The 19,499-nt window shown below is 41.2% G+C and overlaps 3 protein-coding genes across 3 annotated transcripts in view; 2 read left to right on the top strand and 1 right to left on the bottom strand.

Moving 5' to 3' along the window:
* Positions 1 to 19,499, bottom strand: part of mmp24 (matrix metallopeptidase 24) — a 94,876-nt gene that overhangs the window by 47,681 nt on the left and 27,696 nt on the right. Inside the window, exons 2-3 of the mRNA XM_074637169.1 lie at positions 3,609 to 3,757; positions 1,573 to 1,689 (exon numbers count right to left, since the gene is read on the bottom strand). Of these exons, the coding sequence (XP_074493270.1) occupies positions 1,573 to 1,689; positions 3,609 to 3,757 (266 nt within the window). The remainder of the gene's footprint in view (positions 1 to 1,572; positions 1,690 to 3,608; positions 3,758 to 19,499) is intronic.
* Positions 1 to 19,499, top strand: part of LOC141768833 (zinc-binding protein A33-like) — a 275,021-nt gene that overhangs the window by 245,301 nt on the left and 10,221 nt on the right. The window lies entirely within an intron of this gene.
* The window catches only part of LOC141768824 (nuclear factor 7, brain-like), a 94,008-nt gene that overhangs the window by 66,759 nt on the left and 7,750 nt on the right, over positions 1 to 19,499 (top strand). The window lies entirely within an intron of this gene.

The raw sequence follows: 19,499 nt of genomic DNA, 5'->3' as shown, positions 1-19,499 counted from the left end.
CAGGAAGTGGTACAAAATTTGCAATACGTCATTTCCAGCGCCACGCACTCCATGCAAGAAATACCATCTAACTCGTGAGTGCAGTGTCAGACGGTCACTGAAATGCACAGCCACGTCAATTGGTGTCCCACCAGTACCCCGGAAGTGCACAAGGGGCAAGAGCCCTTTCATCGCTTCATTGTTGTGTTTGCTGTGCTGCATATTAGCTTGTAGTACCTGGAACTGAAATTCAGGTTCAGGAACCAGACACAATGGCTACACCTTAAGTTACGGTTTGTTAAGTTTCTGTCGTGGACAAGATCTAAGTTCATGAATTTAATGAAGAAATATTTGGTCTTATTTGAAACGGCAGCTGCACTTAATTGTTCATCAATATCGGCAGACAGAAACGGAAGCGAGGCGTCATGGTTATTGAAGTTTTAGGTACTTTTATTGAGGAACTGTCCAAATACATGGAATATTGTTTATTGGATTCATGACCCTAAAGCTTATATTGAATTTGAATATGAGAGCAGGAGTGGGAGAAAAGGAGGGAGAGAGAGACAGAGAGAGAGGATAAAGTGGGCAGAAGCAACAATGGGAGCTGGGATGTGTTCAGTATCTCGTGGGACGGCTCTAATCTGCATTAGACCTATATTACATGGCTGAGCTGTCGGTTGGATCGTACCATCGTACAGTGGAGGGGTTTACTGTATGTAGACAGCAGAAGACAATAGAATAAGGTGGAAAGAAAGGAGGAATGAAGAGAAAGATGGAGACAAGTGGGTGGATGTAATGCAGGCATGCGAGATGCATTCAGGGTCCCGTGGGACGGAGCTAATTTGCATTAGGCCTCGCCAAGTTCAGACTGGGAGACACAGAGAGGGAAGGAAGCAGACAAACAATCAGAGAGGGAAGGGAGGAGGATGGAGGAAAGGAAACAAGAAAGAGGAAGAAATAACAGAAAATGGCAAAAGAAAAAGAATAACATATCGAGCGTAGCGTTAGTTCAGGCAGGCCATGAAGTCAAGCGCTGCTCATGTGACAGCTGTCGGCTGATGGCGGCCGATCTTAGGCCGGCCAATCAGCTGACGCATCATCTGACAGATCAGCTGATTCCCTTCTAGGCATTCATTGGCAAATTTCATACAGGGCGCCTTATTTAAGCTCCTTCAACCTGGCCACCTGTGCTGCTTCTTCTACAAAGCCGCTCGCAACCCACCTCCACCCCACCACCTCCTTTAATAATGTGTGTGACTAAACCAATATCATTCTGTGTTATTGATGCTGGCTCTGTTCTGCACCCGGGGGGGTCTTTGCTGCTGCTCTCCCTGCCTTTGGCTTTCCATGTGTGCACATGGAAGGGCAAGGAGGAGTGCTCTCCTTGTCTCATGCTACCACATAGGCTCGTGGATCCACGTATGCGCGTGGATGGGCAGGGAGATCCCAGAGCAGAGCCATACCGCCAAATATAAATGTATATATTACTGCATGTAAATAAAGTTCTTTGACTAAAGTGGTCCTGACTGAATTATATTTACAGATGACAGAACGAGACAGAACGAAGGGAAAGATGGATAGATGAATGGATACCTGTAGGAGATCTTTGTATCTCTCCATCTCTGTCCCGTCAGGGCGTAGCGTTTATTCCTCTGCCGGCGGCTGGTGTGAGGATGATCTGGGACGCCACAGCGAGGTCTCCTCATCCACCTGGACACAATAATTCACTATTTAGTACACAGGAAGCTGCGTTTCCTGGAACCACTACCAGCTATATCCGTTACTCTGTTTATGAACATTTGTTAGACTCGTAGTAGTAATAGCGTGAGAGTCTGTTCAGGGCAGTCGGGCAATCGGGATGATGGATGAGTCAAACAAACGTATTTTGTCATGTCAGTCACGTGACTCATTGGTATCATCATTCCCGTGAGTCAGTCGAGTCAGTGAAGTTAACGTCAACCACAACCGTTTCCTAACCCTAACTGGTGGTTGTGTTGCCTAACTTCCTGTGAAAACAGAAGTTTATTATGAAAGGACACTATGCATGTAAGAAGAAGTGTATATTGACATGCCGTTCCTGGTACGTCCAAAAGTAACGCAAAAGGGGTACCCCGTGCGTCGGTCTCCAATGCCAAGGGGCACTGACCAAGCGGCGGTATTTGATGAGTTGGAAGTGAGAATGTATTGGTTTCAAGCCAGTGATCGTGGAATTTGTCAGATTAAATAAAACATTTTCGCAGGCAGATTTAATCTGCTTTACATGATGGTTACATACTGTACATGGTATCCTGCTAAAAGATTGATTTGAGAAAGAATAGTATTCGTATTGAACAGCCACAGAATCAAAAAATTCGGATCCAGGTACAGCCCCATCTCATAACATTGTTTTTGGCAGCAGATGTTAAACATATTGTACACTACCTGCTCAGCAGCAAACAGCAGACACATACCGTGACTAGCTGGTGAACATAGTGAAAATAAGCAACAGTTTGCTAACAAGTTCACCATATCAACTTAGAGGAACAGTGTGTAACATTTCAGCGGATCAATTAGCAGAAATGGAATATTATATTCATAACTGTGTTTTCATTAGTATATAATCACCTGAAACTGAGACTTGTTGTGTTTTCATTAGCTTAGAATGAGCCCTTCATATCTACATAGAGAGCGGGTCCTCCACCATGTTGCTCCGCCATGTTTCTACAGTAGCCCAGAATGGACGAACCAAACACTGACTCTAGAGAGAGACTTTGACGTTTTTACGTTACCTGAAGGCCACCGTAGTTCTCTGACACACTTGTGAAACTGCGGTAACGTGATCCGCAGAGTGCAAAACCGTGGTACCGCCAGTCGCCGTCTGACCTCTGTTGCTCTAAAGTGTTATTATGGTAAGGATGGCCTCTGAGTGAGGCGAACAGCGTTACTACAGTTTTGCACCGGGCGGCTCACGTAACCGCAGTCTTGGAAAGGGCGGAGTGAGCGGAGGGGAACTCAGTTGGTTGCAATCTGCAACCACACCACTAGATGCCACCACATCCTACACACTGTGCCTTTTAAAGGTGATGATAAGTCAGTGCTGTGTTCACATCTTGTAACCAGCTTGTAAAAAATGAGCTATAGCGAGTTTAAGGCCTGTGCATTTTTTACCAAGTTGTTGGTACGATTTATAAATGTAATAATAAATACAAATTCAGTAAATTTATATCTATGTATTCATTTGTTACATTTAGTTTTACAAAGTTAAGAAAGCAATGTCTAAGTCAGGCCTGATATTGTCTTACACATAAAAGAATGATCCCAGTCACCTCCACGCAGTGAGGCGTACAGCTTGTTAATTAAACACTGGTATCAGATTAGCACGTGGTATGTATCGGCCGAGGTATCGCTATTAAGACTGAAAAAGTTGGAACGGTGCATCCCTCATTTTTTTGACTAAACTTCTTTGTGCTGTTGTTGTTCTCTAACACATGTTTTGTTCTGTAAAAAGATTATTTTATCATTGGATTACAATCACACATTCTGCTGCGAGTCTGGAACAATATCACCTGAACTCTCATGTCTGTACATGTGTTAGGATCTAATAGGTTATCTTTGTATTGGGCGAACACACACACACACTAGTGACTCACTCTATAGTCGTCTCGTCCAGTATTCCCGTCACAGGAATGCCGTAGAAGCGCTGCATGGCGGCCACGGCAGACTGCATGGCTTTCTCCTGGCGAAGGTCTGACGTGCGGACGTCGTGAGGCAGCAGGTAGCCATAGTTCTTCAGCCACGTCTGAGAGAGAGGGAAGAGGTAAAAAGAACATGAGTAGAGGTTGGTTACTGTATGATCAGTACAGAACAGTTAGAATCCATTACAATTACCATTTTTGGGTTGCTGAAAAAAAAAAATTCCTGACAATGACTGATATATTTGACTTCAGGACATCTCTGACTACATGCATGCTGAAAATCAAATATTCTTACTGTATTCATTTAGATATTTTCCTAAGGAAAAGTCCTTAGAAGTGTATGATTCAACTTTCCCATGGTTTAGTGTTAAAAAAAATTAACAAAAATCGCGATAAATCGTAACATCAAATCGCAATACTTAAAAATTGCTATACATAACGAATCGGCGTGAAATATTGCGATGGTATCGAATCGGAAGATAGGTGTTTTGTTCAAGCCCTATTGAAAATCTTGCTGTACAGTTAAATTAACAGCAACCAGCATATTAGGCACAAACTGGTCCATCAACAACAAACTGAGATAAGTTTATTGAATGTTAAAGTTCTCCTCTGATGAGGCAAAACGGCACGAGAAAGGAATGATTAAAGGGTGGGGTGACAAAAACTGAGAGGGGATAAAAACAGACTCGGGCGGTGGAAAAGAGAGAACACACAGAGAGATTTATGGAAGGTGTCAGAGAGAAACTGAGCAAAAAGCTATTCCCCCCGAAAATCTCACAGAAAATTTGATTCTCGCTGATCCAAAATCGATGCTGAATCCACAAGTTTCCTCAGATGATTCTTATTATATCGTATTTTTCACTTTGCAGTGCGCCTGTCTCTTTAATATGACATAACACAATCTCACAACCCTCCTGAGAGAAAGAGATAGAGGGGAGGAGAGGAAAATGAAGAAGGGAGAGGAAAGAGAGAGAGGGGAGTTGAAAGAGAGAAAGAGCAGCGGGGAGATAGATGAGAGAAGGGAAAGGGTGGGGAGAGATAACGAGGGGGAGGTTGAGCCCTTCTCTACAGTAGGTCATTAATATTTCAAAGTGTGTGCCAGCCTCTCCCAGCCAGCCCAAGCCCAGCAACCAGTACCAGCACTCAGCTACAACATCAACGTCTGCTTGACTACCATGACGGACGCAGGGAGGTTACCGCCGCTGAGGGATTCAGTCTGTCATTTCCCCCGGGGAGAAAAATATTCCCCGTCTGATCGCAGCCGACCTCCAACAGTAAAACTCTCACAAACCTTATAAACTCGTTCACATGTGAGGAAATAAATCCCTCATTTCAGTTTAATTTAAAAAATATAATATCATCATCTGAAAAAAGGGAAAAAAGACACCTTTTGATAAAACAACCACTGAAATCTGATGTTTAAAGACAGATCAGTTTTCTTTTGTTTTTAATAAAATGCCTGAATAACTTGAGATAATATTAGAAATGCATCTTTTCGTACTTACTATAGTTGGAGTGCTCTATGTATCTGATTAGTTATTTTCTTGATGTGCTGTAACTACGGCTTTCAATCGATTAAAATAGTTAATCGCATATTAATCGCACATTTTTTACCTGCTCAAAATGTACCTTAAAGGGAGATTTGTCAGGTATTTAATACTCTTGTCAGTTACAGTGTACATGTAACTTGAACAATTTCTTTGCAAAATGGCAGTTGACATCGTCTGCAGGCTACACTATACCAACTAGTGTTTATCCTCAACACATTTGTTTCCATCCAGCTGCTGCAAAAACAAGGAGATCTGTGAAACAAGTTATGTGAGTGCTGGTCTCTAACTCCACTATTGGTCTAATTTATTGAAACTGTGATCCTAATCTGCCTTTAATCCTGAACGTAAATGTGAACATAATGTGCCACATGGTCCATGAGCCAAGAGGAAACTGACTACTTACAATCCAATTAAAAATCTGTGGTGAAGACAACACCACTGTTTTCTAACAAAACATCTCAATCTGATTCCTGTAATTGACTTCTGTTCTACCCGGAACATGATGCAAATAATAAAAACAGAGCCAGAATCAACAAAGCAATTTCACTACAACTGTCGCCTCTATTTGAAAAAGACACAAAAATAATGATAACACAGCTTAATCTATAAAAACGTCATAAAGAACGCAGTCTAAACAAGATTTCCTTAAGCAATAATTTCAGTTACCAAGGTCTCCTGTACAGCATGTTTTTCATTTAATACAACAAGTTATTTTTAGGGCTGTCAATCGATTAAAATATTTAATTCGCAATTAATATCTGTTTAAAATGTACCTTAGAGGAGATTTGTCAAGTGTTTGATACTCTTATCAACATGGGACTGGGCAAATATGCTGTTTTAAGTAAATGTATGTATATCTTTATTATTAAAAATCAATTAACAACACAAAACAATGACAAATATTGTCCAGAAACCCTCACAGGTACTGCATTTAACATAAGAAATATGCTCAAATCATGACATGGCAAACTCAAGCCTAACAAACAACAACGTCTGATTATCATAAAAGTGTCATGTCTGTAAAGGGGAGACTCGTGGGTACCCATAGAACCCATTTTCATTCACATATCTTGAGGTCAGAGGTCAAGGGACCCCTTTGCAAATGGCCATGCCAGTCTTTTCTTGCCAAAATTTTGCATTGCTTTGGAGCATTACTTAGCCTCCTTCACAACAAGCTAGTATGACATGGTTGGTACCAATGGATTCTTTAAGTTTTATAGGTTCATATGATACCAGTATCTTCACATTAGCTTTAAAACGGAACCCGCTACAACCTAAAAATTGCAAGTTGCATTAATGCTTTAAAGAAATTAGTGGCATTAAAACAAATTTGCGTTAACGCGTTATTATCAAGGTAACTTTGACAGCCCTAATAAGTACTGTCTCAATGTTACCAAATTATTCATATTTCATTCTGTATTCTCCAACAACTGACTGTTACGTGTTACACAGAAGTTGCCAAAAAAAAGGTTTTGACAGAGAACTGGAGCCTGAAGAAACTCTGATCTATTTATTGTTAGAGTGTGCCCCGCATGGCTGTGAGACACACACACACACACACACACACACACACACACACACACAAAGCACTCTCCGCTATGAAGTCTCCAAGGACCTCTATACTGCATTAGTCAGTATGTTTGTGTATGTGTATGTGTGCGCATGCTCATGAGTGCATGTGTCTTTATGCAATACGTGTTGCTATATGCAAGTGTGTGGGTGCATCAGTGTGTATGTCGTTGTGTGTCACTGGATGTGTGTGCATCCTTGCACCCCTAGGTGTGCCAGTGTTTTAGTGTGTTTAGTGTGTTTAGTGTGTGTGTGTGTGTGTGTCTGTGCACTCTGCTGACGAGTGGGCCAGCTGCTGCTGGCTCAGAGGAAGCAGTTTGAATTAAATAATTCACCAGCTGCTATTATACAACAATTACTACAGTGCCATCAAAGCTCTGACAACGCACACGCACGCGCACGCGCACACACACACACACAAAGTTTCATACAACATGGGTCCAGCAACATAAATCACTGGCAAGACTAAAACCTCCATATGTGAACATGTTTAATAAATATTCTTATCTGACTTAGACTAAATAGTTCCTCATAGCTGGTGGACAGTGATTCATGGGATGTTCTGGGAGTTTCGGAAACCACACAAAGAGACACAAAGTTCAGTAACGGCCTCGTGAACAAAATGGCTGAGAAACACAATTATCCAGCGAGGGCAAGAGGAGCAGCAGTCCTGGATTATTGAGCTGCTCCCCACTGAGAGGCTGCTGCACACTTAGCAGCCTCAATGCAAACGACTGCAAAAGCAACACTTTACTCAGAGAATGAGATGAAAAACCAATAAACGATTATGTCACCAGGTGCTGAGATTTATGGCTTTCAAAGACAAATTTCCATCCTGAAAACTGGAATATCGAGAAATTCCTACTGCTGTTTCCACTGCTCGACAATCACGACGTCACAGCACATTTTGATCTAGAATTACCTGCCTTGTGGTGGTATACCTCCGCCAACCAGTCAAGTTGCAGTTTACATCCATGTCTGTCCAAAATGTCATCACTTCATAATTTTATCCTATTCAAACTGTAGGATTTCTAGCGGTGTGGTTTCAGATTGCAACCAACTGAGTTCCCCTCCGCTCACTCCTCCTTTTCCAAGACTGTGGTAATGTGAGCCGCCGAGTGCAAAACCGTGGAACGCCATTCGCCTCACTCAGAAGCAATCGTTTCCATAACGACACAATGGCAGACGGCAAGTAAGGTAACGTAAAAACGTGAAAGTCTCTCTCTAGAGCCAGTGTTTGGTTTGTCCGTTCTGGGCTACTGTAGAAACATGGTGGGGCAACATGGCAGACTCCGTGAAGAGGACCTGCTCCCCATTTAGATATGAGGGGCTCATCCTAAGCCAACAAAAACACAACAATTCTTAGTTTTAGGTGATTATACACTAATGAAAACATGGTTATGAATATTATATTCAATTTCTGCTAATAGAGCCCCCTAAATGTTACACACTGTTCCTTTAAGACATTTCTGTGAAATTGTAATAATAATAATAATAATAATAATTAGAATATGAATTCTTGAGTAATGGCAAAAAACGTGTTTTATGAGGTCAGAGTGACCTTGACCTTTGACCACCAAAATCGAATCAGTCCATCCTTGATGGCGCCTTCAAATGAAACTCGTGAGCTTGTGTTTACAACATGTGAAGTCGAGTACATGATATGCTTGGCGTTCAAGTGGTTAAGTCGTGAGAACACTGCTGATAAGAAATAAGACTTTTCATTAGATATCATACGAACTGTTGTATGAGGATAGGATGCAGGGTTAAGCTTGGGTTCAATTTTCCACATACATTTTTGACAGAAAACACCTCAAAATAAAAGGAAAACAGTGAGGTTGAGATGGAGTTTGAAAGCACACACACACACACACACACACACACACGATGATGAAGCCATAAATATCACAGCAAATAAAAAACACAGAAGGGTGCAACACAATAACAAAAGTGTTTTAATTTAAATATTTTAACGATGGTTTAAATCACATTTTACTTGCATGAGCATGTGCAGTGAATCCAGATGCTTCAGGCTTCGCTGTTACAACCACTTTTAATATTTCTGCTTGTGGATGCAGCATTTGTTGTATAGAGATTCTGAACCTTAGCTTCAGAAACCCCCTGCAGGCCTCAGAAGATGACAATGACAAAATAAAATTAAACAAATAAAAAAAACATCTCATTGCTCAATAAATACCTTGTAGTCTTGCTGACCTGACAAAATGAATGTCCATGCTTATAGAACTGTAAATTATCATCGGTTTGGACTCACTATTCACTTTTAGAAGTGAGGAAGACCAGAGTTGAAAGCTCACGACTGAAAGATGGACCTGCTGAGAACGAAATGTGGGAGTAAAGCTCTCTCCTGTCTAACGTCCTCACACTGCTCCACTGGTACTGTGATGTCACCAACAGAGATTGTTCTCAGAAGAACGACAGCATTAATTGTTTTTTAGACACTTAAAATGACCCATGTTTACATGTTCTGGACAACAAACGGTTGTGGTTGTGCAATAATAATGTCTTGGTCCAGACAGCCCACGTGAGCAGCGCGTGACGGCTGCCTCGCTGAACTGCTTCGTGTCTCACGCGTGTGGCATCCAAACTGGTAGCATTTCTGCTGCAGCGCTGCTGCTGCTGCTGCCAGCCCTTTCTTTCTACCTAGAGTTTGCCTTTCATAATGGCCATTTCATTTCATTATAAATGTCATTTACTGTATATTTATTTTAGACAAAAAAAGGTTAAAAAGCGTGTGCTCGTTGAAAATAATAGTAATAATACACAATTAAAACCCCATACTTTATTCATTCATGGAGCTGTGCAAGACATTGCATGTTCTACAATACTGTCCTGTAAATATTTCAGAATAAAAGCCTCTTGTTAACAAATGAAGGAATTCTGTCCACGCTTGAGGGCTTTTATTTTGAAATGAAAACAGGAAGTGTTGTTTTAAAAATAAATCTTTACTTTTTTCATGTCAAGCGTACTTATTTTAAGCCAAACCATGATTTTTTTTCCAACCCACCGGGGGCTTGATGAATAAACAACATGAAAATGTGAAAATCTCACCTGCGAATATTATATGTTTAGGGCTTTTATTGTGGAAGGTAAGAACAGAAGGAATGGATCTGGTCTGCGCTGCCTTTGTCAAGGTTGAAAGGAGTAATAAAGTTTGCTGTCAGTTCGGACTACGGAGCCTCCGTGTTGTTGCCTCACAAGATCATTGATATCTTAAAATCACCGTATGGAGGCAAAAAGCCTTTTCTTGTAACTGCAACGTTTTTATGATCGCAGGCAACATGAGGGTGAATCACGAAGACAGTGTCCCTGGGATGAGGCAGAAACTACAATTCTACTTTGGGAACGCTCACACAGTGTGAACTTCAACGCAAGTGCATCGCAATATCACAAAAGTCTCCAGCAATGTGCTTTTGTTATTACATCTCTCCTACATCAGGGCAGTGATAGAGGCAAGACCTATAGAAAGGAAATATTAAAAATGAATAAAGCATGGTGCACTGCAGAAGAGTTGTGTGATGGGGCGAAAACTAGCAACTGTCTAGACCAGTCATTCTCAAAGAGTGGTGGTGGTCTGCGAGTAGATTTGGTAAATTATCATTAAAATTCAAACTGTGACTAACTTTCTGCGATCGACTCCAAAGCCTAGTAGCGATACAGATGTGTTGTTTTCAATATTTAATCAACTTGTGAGTAAATTAAAACAATTATTATTTAAATTGGCCGTTTGGCTGTGTCGTCGGACTTCAACAATGAAGCTGACCGATGTGCGTCACTGCGCCACCGGATCAAATTGGGACCCCGATAGTTTGCTGCAACTAAAGAATATTTTCGGTGACCAATTAATCTGCCCATTATTTTCTTGATTTAATCGTTTGATATAAAATGTCAAAATGTTGAAAAATTGCATTTTCCCATTTCTTGTTTTGTCTGCCTAACAGTCCCAAACCCAAAGACATTTAGTTTACTGTCACACAAGAAAAACAGCAAATCGTCACAATTAACAAACTTGAAGGTAACATTTGGTCATTTTTGCATGAAAAACGAGAGAAACACATAATCGATTATTAAAATAGTAGCCGGTAACTATTTTGTCAGTCGACTAATCAATTCAGCTCAGTATTCATTTTAAAATATATTATTTAAAACTATATATTTATAAAGCAAAATGTAAACAGACAAAGCAGAAATGTGCAGTGAACAACTTCCAGCTCGGAGGTTTGTACCAAGATGAACCCGTTTTCTCTCAGTGAGTCTTTCTGCCAGCCTGTCTGTTTGCATCTACGTCCACCTGCCTGTCTGTCCACCTGACTGGCTGTGTCTCCGTCAGTCTGTCTGTCTCTCAGCCTGTTAGGCCGTCTCTCTCTGATTCCTCAACCTGTGTGTCAGCCTGCCAGTGTGTCTCCTCCGTCTGTCTGCTGTGATAAAAATAGACCTTATCTCCCCCTGCTAAACTATTTACCGTCTCAGCTTGAGTGCAACGGGTGCAACCCGCCAGGCTCTTCCCCCGTCCAAACTGTGTGCGCGGCCTGATAAGTGGACTGGTTATCATATTGAATATTAGTTTGTGAAACTACCTCAAGGTGTTGTATTGGTTTCTATGCTTCACTGGCGAGACATCGATAAAATACCGACCCAAAAGAGTACAATGAAATACTAAATACAGCAAGGAGGTGTAAATGTATGTACATCTTAGGGCTGCACCAATGATATTTTCATAATCAAATAATCTGTTGGTTATTTTCTTGATAAATCAATTATTGTTTGTCTTATAAAATGTCAGAAAATAGTGAAAAATTCCCAGAGCCATGTTGATGTCTTAAAATTGCTTGTTTTGTCAGACAAACAGTCCAAAACCAAAATATGTTCAATTTACTATCAGAGAAAGGAAAGTAGGAAATCGTCACATTTCAGAAGCCATTTTTGTTTGAAAAATGTTTTAAATGATTCATTGATTATCAAATTTGTTGACGATGAATTCTATTTCTATCGATCGACTAATCATTTCAGCTCACATCTTGGTTTGTACTTAAAGTTACAATCTCAAAGATCTCTGTTTTATTCTCTTTGGCGGCACGTTTGGCGACAAGAGGTAATTGCGGGTGTGTTGCGGGATCTCACTTCCCAGAGAGCGCCTCTTGTGATTTTACCCGGGAATGTCGCCACACACACCCAGTTAGTAATACTGCAAATTAGGGCTGTCAAAGTTAAAGCAATAGTAACGCACCAATGCAAATTTGTTTTAACGCCACTAATTTCTTTAATGCATTAATGCAATAGATCTTCCAGAGGTTGTAGCGGGCTCCGTTTTAAAGCTAGAGTGAAGATACAGGCATCATATGAAACTAGAAAACCTAATGAATCCATTGGTACCAACCATGTCATACTGGCGTGTCCTTAGTGGTCTCTCGACCTCTAACCTCAAGATATGTGAATGAAAATGGTACCCACGATTCTCCCCTTTACAGACATGTAAAAATAATGATAATCACATGACGTTTTGAGAAAGTCATAGTCAAGTCATACTGACAGCTGTTAAATGGTAAATGGACTTGCATTTATATAGCCAACCACTCAAAGCGTTTTACACTACATGTCAGCATTCACCCATCCACACACTGATGGCAGAGGCTGCCATACGAGGTGCCAACTTTGCCCATCAGGATCTAATCTAAATACTCATTCACACACCGATGGCTAAGCCTTCGGGAGCAATTTGGGGTTGAGTGTCTTGCTCAAGGACATATCAACATGTGACCTGAAGAGCTGGGTATCGAACCACCGACCTTCCGATTTGTGGGCGACCTACTCTATCCTCTGAGCTGTTGGGCTTGAGTTTGCCATGTTATGATTTGAGCTAAATGCAGTACCTGTGAGGGTTTCTTGGCAATATTTGTCATTGTTTCACCTCCTTCGTGACAAGTTAGTATGGTTGGTATCAATGGATTTCTTAGGTTTTCTAGTTTCATATGATACCAGTATCTCTAGCTAAACTGAACCCGCTGCAACCTTAAAATCGCAAGTTGCATTAATGCGTTAAAGAAGTTAGTGGCGTCAAAATAAATTTTCTTTAACGCGTTATTATCGTGTTAACTTTGACAGCCCTATGATAAATCTTTAAGAAAAATTAAATTAAGAAAAAAGAGTGCAGGGACATAAAAAAGTGCACATGGGGCCCAAATGCCTATTTAGATGCAGCACACCTCATAAACATCAAGAAACTCCTGCCACCATTCTACACATTGTGTGTCTACAATATGTGTGAGTCTGCATTTTATTTCCAGCAGTTTGGTTGTGCCTGGTACCAAACTGTGTACCTTACATTAGAGACACAGTGCACATAATTAAACTCCCCTGGGTGTCACAAATTGAATACGTCTCAACTTTTGCCGCACAAAGCATTACATCAACGCCACAGAGAAAAAAAATAGCAGCTGCACCTGGAGGTAAGTGAGCTTCTGGATGAGTAATGTCCAGTTTTCCTGCATCCTCCGTTTCTGTCTGCGCTCCTCATCCTTCTCCTCACGAACAAGTTATCACCATTATGCCTTTTTATTTTTAGATTCATCCTCTTTATAACTTCACTGTTTCTGCCTGCTGCTTTTACTGCTTGAGCTTTTGCCATTGTTTCTAGAAATGAGTGCTTTGTGTTGGAGTCAGGGTATTGCTTGAAGTCTGTCATAGGGATGTCACGATACCAAAAATTCATGGGGTTTTTAACATTTGTTTAGATTATGATCAGGAGTTAATCACATGCACAGATATTTTTCAACAAAAGTGTCCCTCAATTCATTGGCTCTGAGCAGTTGATAATAAATCAATAAGACAACAACAATAGTAGGCTAGTTAAAGACATACTCATAATGTTATGTTTTCAACACACCTGATGCAACTCAGCAGCCCTTACTGTCGCGTCAGGGCTGAGCATCAGCAGGTTCAGGTGTGCTACAGCAGAGAGAACTGGAAATGGGCAGCAAGGGGGTCTGGAGGTCTGGAGCTGGGATCCCAGGATCTAGGCTATTTGCTAAAATAAACAGAACTAATGAAACACTCTTTAAAAGTTTTCTGTATCTGCTCTATTGATTTACAGAATATGATTTTACATGACATACGTTGCCAGAAAACTAGACAACTAGACTTCTGCACCTCCTCATGGCTCTGTTTTCAGGCTTTAAAAAAATGAAGGATGTGACGGGAGACTTTGGCCAATCACAGGTCATTTCAGAGAGAAAGCGTTCCTATTGGCTGTTCTCCGGCTGGTGGGAGGTGCTTCGTATTTCCTCAACTGATCTCAACATGACTGCCTGTCACAAACTTTCTCATTTTACAGCTAAACAGTACACTACAAGAAGTTTCTGAAAACATTTGAGGAGAGAAATAGGCAGAAACAGAATATCGATTCATATTTGATCAGCGCTGCCTAGTTTGACCGTTAGATCGGAGTTTGCGAGTGATTGACAGCTGCTCAGAGACGGCAAGGCTCCAGCTCGGCTCTGATTGGTTGTTTTCCTCCGGTCTGTGAAATCATACATTAGGAGCACTAGAGGACACCAGAGGCACATGATTTTTTTTTTTCAGATTACCTGTCTCATGCACTACTCTCAGGATATAGTGACAGTTTTATAAAATAACTTTTTTTTTAATCATATTTGCTTAATTTCTACCCACTGCTGCTTTAAATGTCAGATGAAGGCTGTGATGTGTGTAAATAATAATAATTTAAAAAATAATAGTTATAGCAAGTTTTGCCCCTCCCCTCCCCACGTTTATCCCGATTCTTTGCTTGTGATGTTTTATTGAAAAGACTGATCTTGTGTTGCCGCTGTGCACACAGGCCTACTTGGCTCAATAACCTAACTTTGTCTTGACTTATTGTTGACATATTTTCTTATAATGAGGACTTTCATATTCTGTTTACTGATTAGAAGGGCACTCATTTAATATTTGTTGCTGTCCATTGACTAAGGGGTCTGAATTAAAGTTGCCGTGGCATATTGTGAAGGGAGGGGCCTCCAAAATGTCTGTAGCCCCGGGGCCTCAAGTCGTTTTAAGGCGCTCCTGTCCACCACAGTGAAAAAGTGTAGAGGTTCAGTCCGCAGCTCTCTGTCTGAGCTGGATTAAAAGTCTTATTTGATCATGACCTCTGTGGATCTTTTGTGAGAGGCAACAGAAAAGAGAAGTGAATCGCTCTGGACTCTGTGTGCTCACCTCCCCGGCAGCCTCACTTCCTCCTGTTCTTGCAAACATCACGTACAATAATAAGATTCCGCTGAAGAAATCAAAAGTCAACACAGTCTGCGGTGTTGAACAGCGAGTGATTAATGAATGAAATCGCTGTTCGTTGTGGCACCCAGAGAGCTAATGTCTGCTGCTGTCTGCTGATGCGGTTTTCTATTTGTACGGAAAATGAAAAGGAGTCGGCGTCGTTTTGTCAGGGAGGATTCCCTCGTCGGCTGAGGACGGGGAATGAAGAGGCAGATTTGTAGATGTTTGGTAATGAAATTTACTCCCACCATTTCTGCACTCGGCAGGAAAAGACGATGTAGAGAGACAATCCCTGACGTGATCACATTCATCAGCTGGTATAATAAACTCTAGGGTTTCCTTCCTGTGCAGCTAAAGAAATGGTGAGACAATCACATATTTATTTAACCACCTGAGACCCGGGATGCCGACCGACTTTACCGTGTTTCAGAGGCTGTAGCAGGTTCAGTTTTAGAGCTGGAAGGTACAGATATTATATGAAACTAGAAAACCTAAGGAACCCATTGGTAACAAGGAAACCATGTGCTAGCTCGTCAAGAAGGAGGCTAAATAACGCTCCAAACTTGTGTTAAATTTTGGCGAGGTAAAACTTGCATGTCGATTTTCAAAGGGGTCCCTTGACCTCTGACCTCAAGATATGCCCACTTTATGATAATCACATGCAGTTTGGGGCAAAAACCATGCAGTTTTTTTCATGCAGTATAAATGTATAATTTTCTCCTTTTCTAAAATGGTGTGTTTGGATATTGCTGCATACTGGGGTCACTAAACAGTCTTGGAATTACATAAATTGGGTATCACTGTAAAGCTGAGACTCTTGTCAATCTAATGAGCCCAATTGTATTCATGTGTATTGATGTTAGTCCCCATAGTAGCCATTTCATTGTAGTGAGACCATTTTTTGAAATTTGACCTCACTGTATAAAATGACCTGTGGTGACCGCTAGGATAATCACAGCCTCATGAAACGTTACAGCCACAAACTACAGACCTAGAGCATTCAGAGGATCGATGACTTACCTAGGTATATTGATAATAAGGGGGTTTCCGAGCAGTTTCCAGAACAGAAGTGCTCACCATCCAATCGCCAAAAAAATGCAATTCTTGCAGAAATCCCCAAATGTCCAAAGTCTTTGATACCAAATCACAGCATGTCTTTTTATATGGTTTACCTCAAGGTCTTGGTGTCTTCACGTGGTATTTTGGAGGGATTATTGATCATTTTCATCAATTCTCGAGTGGTAAAAAATTGTTAAATTTAGCATCAAAACTGTGTAACAAATGGTATCAACCCAAACATTGTTGCAACAACGAAACATAGTAGAGCGTGGGAATGACCATCACAAACTCATATCATCACATCATGCTCTTATACACTTTCACAATTTATTTTAATTGATTAAATAATTAATTAATTAATTTTTATTTCTTATTAATGACTAGAACAACTTGACACACAGTGCTGAGCTGCATCTCAAATTAATCTTCAGGTTCACAGGATGATGTACACCACTCCTATGTGACATTCACTGTTGACTTTATCTCCCCCTGAACATCCCCTGTCCCCTACCCCTCTAACATATCAAGCTATCTATCCAGAAATAAAGTCTGCAGTGACTTGAAGCACAAGGTATGGCGTGTTAAAAAAATTTAACTGAAACCATTATCTTTCACTAACTGTAAGCAAAGCACTTTTCTTGCCTAAATCTAACCACATGTACAAACAAACACACACACACACACACACACACACACACACCATCCTCTTTCATCTGCAACCCTCTCCGTCTCCATCTTGACAGCAACACAACAATGTTCCTCACCGCCAGGGATGCATTTGTTCAGAAGAGCTTTCTACTGTGATTGTTACTCGTCTGTCAGTTGAATGTGAGCGGAGCGGCTCAGGGGGTATCTGAAGAGATTGTAAAAGCCCGACTGGTGGCTTAATGTCTGACTTCCTGGCATCTTGCTCGGAGCAGCAGGAGGGAGTGGAGAGCTTTACCCGTCGGTTGTGTGAAGCTCGGAGGGTAGACGTTTGGATTTGATTAATCTCTATAAACAGATTCTGCATTCATGTGTAGAATCTGTAGGCAACGGGACAAGATTTTGGTACCAGAAGGGTTCTGGTTTCCGTTTGTAGTCCGAGTAGCATTGACCAATCAAGTTTGCTTTGGTTGAATGCAGGTAAACAGTCAATGTGGAGAGCAAAAGAGGCTGAACGCATTGGCCGAAATGCAATCTGGGAACCCAACGGCTATTGTCTGATGATGATTTAGCTTTTATTGGTTTAAAATTAGCTTGTAAACTGGCTATTTGTGAAACAATCTGGTCATACATGTCGTCTTCCAAATCCAACTCCAATCTCACATCTCAAGTTGCTCATGGAACTGTAAACAATGAGCAGCGCACAGGAAAGGAAGACTTAGCCTGGATATCTGCTGGCTACAACGGAACCCCAGAAATATAGCCCCTTGCAGGTAGTAGCCACGCAGACCCTCCTCTGTTTTCTGCTTTGCCGTTTTGGCTCGTTGCAGTTTGTTTTGTTTTTTGACAGACACGGAACAGATGTGACGTCACGTTACTCAGACTACAACAATAGAAGTGGTAACTTCGTTAAACAATAAATTTCAAAATCATAAAAAAAGAAATTGAGATTTTTTTCCCACTCCTATTATTATATATACATTGGGAAAAAAAAGTTCGGAAACTTGTGTTTGGTCGATTAGTTCTCTGTTGTAACAATGCTAATTGGCATTGTATTTTACATCGTTGGAAAGCCTGTTTATTTACCTTCACAATGATGTCCAACTTGTAAGGATCATGCATTTGTGGGATGAGCAGCACAGCTGATTATGTGGGTAGCGCCCAAGAAAAATTTGCCAAAATGCTCTGCCAATGGTAAACAGTGTATTCTCATAAGGCTACCAGGAAGCCTGCAATGACTGCCCTTCACCGTCAGGCCCGTTTGCGCTGGTGTCGACAACAAAGACAATGGAACCTGAACATGTGGGGGAATGTCATGTTCAGTGATGAGTCCAGGTTCTGTCTGCCAAAGTTGGATGGCAGGATAGACGACGCGGAGAACGCAATGCTGATTGTTGCACCGATGGAGTAACAGCTTTTGGTGGGGGCAGTGTCATGGTATGGGGCGGCATCTCCTTCACTGGCAAAACAAGGCTTGTCATCATTGAAGGCCATCTCAATGCAGTGAGCTATCGGGATGAGATTCTGCAGCCAGTGGCGATCCAATATCTCCACAATCTGGGACCTAACTTCATCCTCCAAGATGACAACACTCACCCCCACAGAGCCAGGGTTATCACAGACTACCTCCACAATGTGGGAGTAGAGAGAATGGAACGGCCTGCCAAGAGTCCAGACCTCAACCCAATTCAACACTTGTAGGATCAGCTTGGGTGTGCTGTACGTGTTAGAGTGACCAACACAACCACGCTGGCTGACCTGCAATGAATCCTGGTTGAGGAATGGAACGCCATCCCACAGCAACGTGTGACCAGGTTGGTGACCAGCATGAGGAGGAGGTGTCAGGCTGTTGTGGCTGCGTATGGATCTTCCACCGCTACTGAGGCTCCTGTCAGTGTATTAAATGAATAAAGTGTAAAATAGCCAATATGTCTTGTTTGTTCCTTGTTACTGATTGAGAGTTCAATCATCCAATCCACCAAATAACTCAAAACAAGAGTCAATACCAACAGGAGAATACACTGTTTACCTTCATCTGGTCAGCTAACATTACTGCCAAGCAGGTGAAATATAGAGTGATATTGTGGTTTTAGCTGACGTGTGTCGCTGCACTGTTTTGAGTGATGCTCGTTCAAGTCTATGTAGAGTGAGCAAAAGCGCGAGCGCGACGCTGACTTTCGTTGACTTAACGGCCACAGGTATCGCTGTTAACAAGCATTTCTGAGAGTTACAAACAGTCCCTTTAAGATGAAACTTTAGTAATTAATAAGTATTCTTGGGTGTGTAAGGGTATTATGGGCATTCCATGTTAAATGATGATATTTATCTGTTAGATCATGATAGATTCAGTCGGGAGCCTTTCTATTTTCTTTTTTTTTTTTTTTTTACGTGTATTATGATGTGTTATGTTAGTGTACGATGAGTAGTGTGAATATGTATTTTTGTATTGTCACCATGTAAACTATGTGGACCCCAGGAAGAATAGCTGCTGCTATGCAAAAGCTAATGGGGATCTTAATAAACAAACAAACAAACTCAAGTAAAAGTACTCCTACCACACTGTAAAAAATACTCTGTTACAAGTAAAAGTCCTGCATTCAAAATGTTACTTGAGTAAAAGTATGGAAGTATAATCAGGGAAATGTAGTTAAAGTATTGAGAGTATAAAAATGTCCCCTGTGACTGCTATACTGTTATGTATTATATCTTTAGATTATTATTACTCATGCATATGGGTTTA

The sequence above is a fragment of the Sebastes fasciatus genome, chromosome 1 (genome assembly GCF_043250625.1).
Source record: "Sebastes fasciatus isolate fSebFas1 chromosome 1, fSebFas1.pri, whole genome shotgun sequence".
In the NCBI taxonomy this organism is placed as follows: Eukaryota; Metazoa; Chordata; class Actinopteri; order Perciformes; family Sebastidae; genus Sebastes; species Sebastes fasciatus.
This window is presented reverse-complemented; position numbering and strand designations above follow the sequence as displayed.